Source organism: Budorcas taxicolor, chromosome 25 (assembly GCF_023091745.1).
Source record: "Budorcas taxicolor isolate Tak-1 chromosome 25, Takin1.1, whole genome shotgun sequence".
NCBI lineage: Eukaryota > Metazoa > Chordata > Mammalia > Artiodactyla > Bovidae > Budorcas > Budorcas taxicolor.
In genome coordinates, this window is record NC_068934.1 from 48,082,898 (window position 1) to 48,086,957 (window position 4,060).

Sequence of the window (4,060 nt, forward strand, 5' to 3'; positions counted from 1 at the left end):
GCGCTCAGCCTTCTTCACAGTCCAACTCTCACATCCATACATGACCACTGGAAAAACCATAGCCTTGACTAGATGGACCTTAGTCGGCAAAGTAATGTCTCTGCTTTTGAATATACTATCTAGGTTAGTCATAACTTTTCTTCCAAGGAGTAAGCGTCTTTTAATTTCATGGCTGCAGTCACCATCTGCACTGATTGGGACCCCTAAAGCTGCCGGTCCTCACAGGGAGAACGTCGTCAGGGCGCATGCGCAGAGATCTTCCGGGTCCCCGGTCAGGGGCGGTGCCTGGCGTCAGCAGGGAGCCTCCCGGGCGGAAATGGCTACGGTTGGGCTTGCAGCGCATGCGCGAGCCCCGGAAGTTACCTCGAGAGGGACCGGCCCAGCGGGATACTTCCGGCGACGGGCCCTCGAGCTCCCGAAACTGCTCTCGCCGCCACTAGGCTGAGGCGCGAAGGGTGCGTGAGGAGGCGCGGCCCAGCCCGCGGGGACTCGTGTCGCCATGGACCCGTTCCTGGTGCTCCTGCACTCGGTGTCGGTCGGACTGTCGAGCAGCGACCTGACCCAGCTCAAGTTCCTGTGCCGGAACCGCGTTAGCAAGAGGAAGCTGGAGCTCGCGCAGAGCGGCCTGGACCTCTTCACCGTCTTGCTCGAGCAGAACGAGCTGAGCGCCGAGCGCACCGTGCTGCTGCGCGAGCTGCTCGGCTCCCTGCGGCGCGAGGACCTCCTGTGCCTCCTGGACGACTTCGAACGGCGCGCGGAGGCCGGGGCGGCGCCGGAGGAGCGAGGTGGGGGCGAGGGCCGGGGGCCGGGGTGCGGGCGGGAGGCGTGGGGGCGAAGGACGGGGAGCGGGGGCCGGGCGCGGAGCGGCGCGGGAGGAGAGGGGCGAGGGGTGCCCGGGGACCCTGTGGCGGTTGGCGGGGTCAGCTGTCGATCTTCCAGGCGCCCAGCCTTTTCCGGGTTCGGTTTCCGTGGGTTTTCCCTAAACAGCCCCGAGAGACGGGAACGTGGCCGCTTTGCGGACAGGAGAACCAAAGCTCAGAGAAGTTAACTTAGCCAAAGTTGCGGAGCGTGGACAACCACCGCCCCCTGCCCCATCCAGCCTCAGTGCTTTCTTCTCCACCCCTCTCCCTCCAGGAAAGTTAGAAGTTATTGGACAGAAGAAGACGTTGCTGACCTACCGGGCGGGACAGGGGTGAAAGGACTCCAGAAGAGCCTCAGCAGGAAGGACGGGTTGATAGGGCGCTGCTTTTGTATAAGGGTTAAGAGTGGATTCTTCCTGGCTCTGCCATTCTGTGGCTGGCTGTGACCGCAGGAAGTGACTTGCACTTCCCTTCCCTGGGCCTCCATTTCCTGCTTTCTCCCAGTGGTCAGCAACACAGGTGCCCACCTCACGGGGCTGGAGGAGTTGGCACACAGGCTGACAGCGTATCAGGGGTTTGTGGCTGGAGATGAAGCTTTGCTTCCAAGAAGCATTTTGTCTAGTCTGATCTCAGGAGTGACTTCTCAGCAGATGAGGACATAGTAGCCAGGGACTGAAGCCTGGTGTCAGTCAGGGCATCTTCCAGAGCAGCAAGTGGGCTGTTTAGGGCTGCCATACAAATGACTGTGTCTCAGTGGCTTAAAGCAACAGAATCTGATGCTCTTACCTTTCTTGGGCCAGTGGTCAGATCCAGGTGTCAGTAGGCCATCCTCCCTCTGAGAGCTCTAGGAGAGGGTCCTTCCTCCCTCTTCTGGTTTCTGGGGACTCCAGGCATTCCTTGCCTTGTGACCACACCCCTCCAGTCTCTGCCTCCACAGCACATGGTCCTGTCAGTGGATTTAGGGCCCACTTGAATAATCTAAGATGATCCCCTCAGCTCGAGATCCTCAGCGTACTCTCACATCTGCAAAGACCCTTTTCCAAGAAAGTTCCCATTCACAGCTCCAGAGATTTGACGTGCGTGTACCTTCTAGGGCCCCCCATTCAACCCCGTTGCAGGGTGGGATAGAGGTGCAACTCTACTCAGGCCTGAGTGGGCGTCTCCATTACAAGACCCCCCCAACCAGTAAGTCTTCAGAGCAGGCTGCGCCTTGTGGGTAGTGTTTCAGGGTGTGGCTGGCTGAGGCAGCATGGAGCTTTCCCTGGCCCTTCTGCTGCAGGGTGGTGTCCGCCTCTGTGGAAGGGCCTTTCGGGTCCCCAGCACCTGGGTCAGCACCAGGAGGCCCATCAGCCAGTGTGCGGTTATCTGTTTTCTAAACAGCTCCCCAGACCGCAGGTTACCACTCTGCCCTTTTCCCCCACCAGACCTGCAGGCGGCGATCGAGATCATCTGTGATAACGTGGGGAAGGACTGGAAGAGGCTGGCTCGTCGCCTCAGAGTGTCTGAGATCAAGATTGAAGCCATCGAGGAGAAGTACCCCCGGAACCTGGTGGAGCAGGTGAGGGAACTGCTGAGGGTCTGGAAGAACAGCGCTAGGGAGGACGCAGCTGTGTCCTGCCTGGTGAGCGCGCTCCGGGGCTGCCAGCTAAACGTGGTGGCAGATCTCATCGAGGAGGACCAGTGGGCCCAGGCCCGCCAGAGAAGGAGCGCCAACCCCGGGTCCCTCATGGCCTGGGACTCGGGCTCTGCTGCCCCGGGAGCCTCCTGACCACCCAGCGGCTCTTCCATGGGGACCGAGGGCAGCTGCACGGTCCTGACCACGTGCCGTCCGTGCCAGCCCCGTGAAGACTCAGGGAGGCGGCTGTGGGCCCACACTCCTCTGTGCCAGCCGGGTGGGGGCCACTGTGTGTACCGTCGTCCCCATTAAATAAGCTCCTCCGGGAGGGCGTGTGGCGCTGCGCCTGGTACGAAGTAGGGGTCTGTGAAAGTTGGTGCTCCCAGACACGAGAGGACGCGCAGCATTGAAGAGCGAGGAGCTGGAGGTCGTTGTGCTGGGGGTGCTGGGCTCCAGAACCCACGCTTGGAACCCCTGGCTCATTCTCCTGCCCCTGCACTTGCCAAAGGCTTGGAGGCTGGCAGTGCAGACCATCTCCAGGGCAGGTGGCGGGGTGAGGCGCACCCTCGCGGGTCTGGGAAGCAGCCCAGGCTCTCAGTGCTCGGGGAGCGAGCCCCCTGCCATAGGGCCAGGCAGCAGGCGCTCGGCACATGCTGGTTCTCAGATGAATCATGACTCCAGTTCCACGATGGATTGCTAACGGTCACTTTTTCTGATAACAAAAGTAGTAAGAAGCTGAATCCTCAGATTCTGAGAAGCACCTTTTCTTCCTGCTTGAAGTCCTGTTGAAGCAGGTGCCTTTGCAAGAGACCTCCACATGACGGTTGCCTCTTCCCACGGATGGTGAGCTCATTTTACAGGTTCTCAGAAGTCCCGCTATAGCCAATTTCACTGTCCCTTGACGGTTATCACAGGCCCAACCTGTAGGAGGGTGCCTGTGTTTCCTATCAGCTCCAGGGACCACTGCCAAGGGGGGTGTTTACCGCGGTGGGCCATGATCTGCCAGAGGGCAGCCCTTACCTGCTGTTGGCCCTGCCTCCCTGCAGGAGGCATCAGAGAACCCCGCCGCGTACCTTCTAGCTGTGACCTTGGGAAAGCGCCTGACGCCATGCTGTGCCACCCTGACCTTGGGTTGCCGGCTGTGGGCCCAGCCTTTGGCAGATCCTGACCGCGCCGGGCACTGCTGGGAGCTGAGCCCAGGCAGCAGACGAGGCAAACGTGGCCCTGCCCCGAAAGTCGGGCTGGAACACGGGCGTTAACCATGCGCCACATTCAGCCCCAGAGCCATGGCCCAGCCCAGGGTGATGTGCTGAAGAGGCTTTGGGTCAGGGCGAGTCTGTGTGTAATAGTAACATCACAACCACCAGTAAAGGCGGGGCTTGGCCAGTGGGTTGCCCTGGGAAATGGGTGGTCTGGGAAATGTGCCCACGTGTCTTGACCAGAGGCAGACTACGAGATGGTGCCCATCCCTCGTGGTTTATGGCAGATGCTGCTACCAATGGGTGAGGATCCTGAGCATCCTGAGACCTGGCCTGCATCCCCATGTGGTCCTCACAGCGGGGAGGGACCACCCCTCTGTCACTCC

General features: G+C 60.6%; 1 protein-coding gene across 1 annotated transcript; it reads left to right on the forward strand.

The window, feature by feature from the left end:
- Positions 1 to 396: 396 nt before the first annotated feature.
- FADD (Fas associated via death domain) lies at positions 397 to 3,186 on the forward strand. Its single transcript, XM_052661762.1, has 2 exons — positions 397 to 785; positions 2,285 to 3,186. The coding sequence occupies exons 1-2, from the start codon at positions 500 to 502 to the stop codon at positions 2,626 to 2,628; spliced, it is 630 nt and encodes a 209-aa protein (XP_052517722.1). The 5' UTR covers positions 397 to 499; the 3' UTR covers positions 2,629 to 3,186.
- The last annotated feature ends 874 nt before the right edge of the window (positions 3,187 to 4,060 follow it).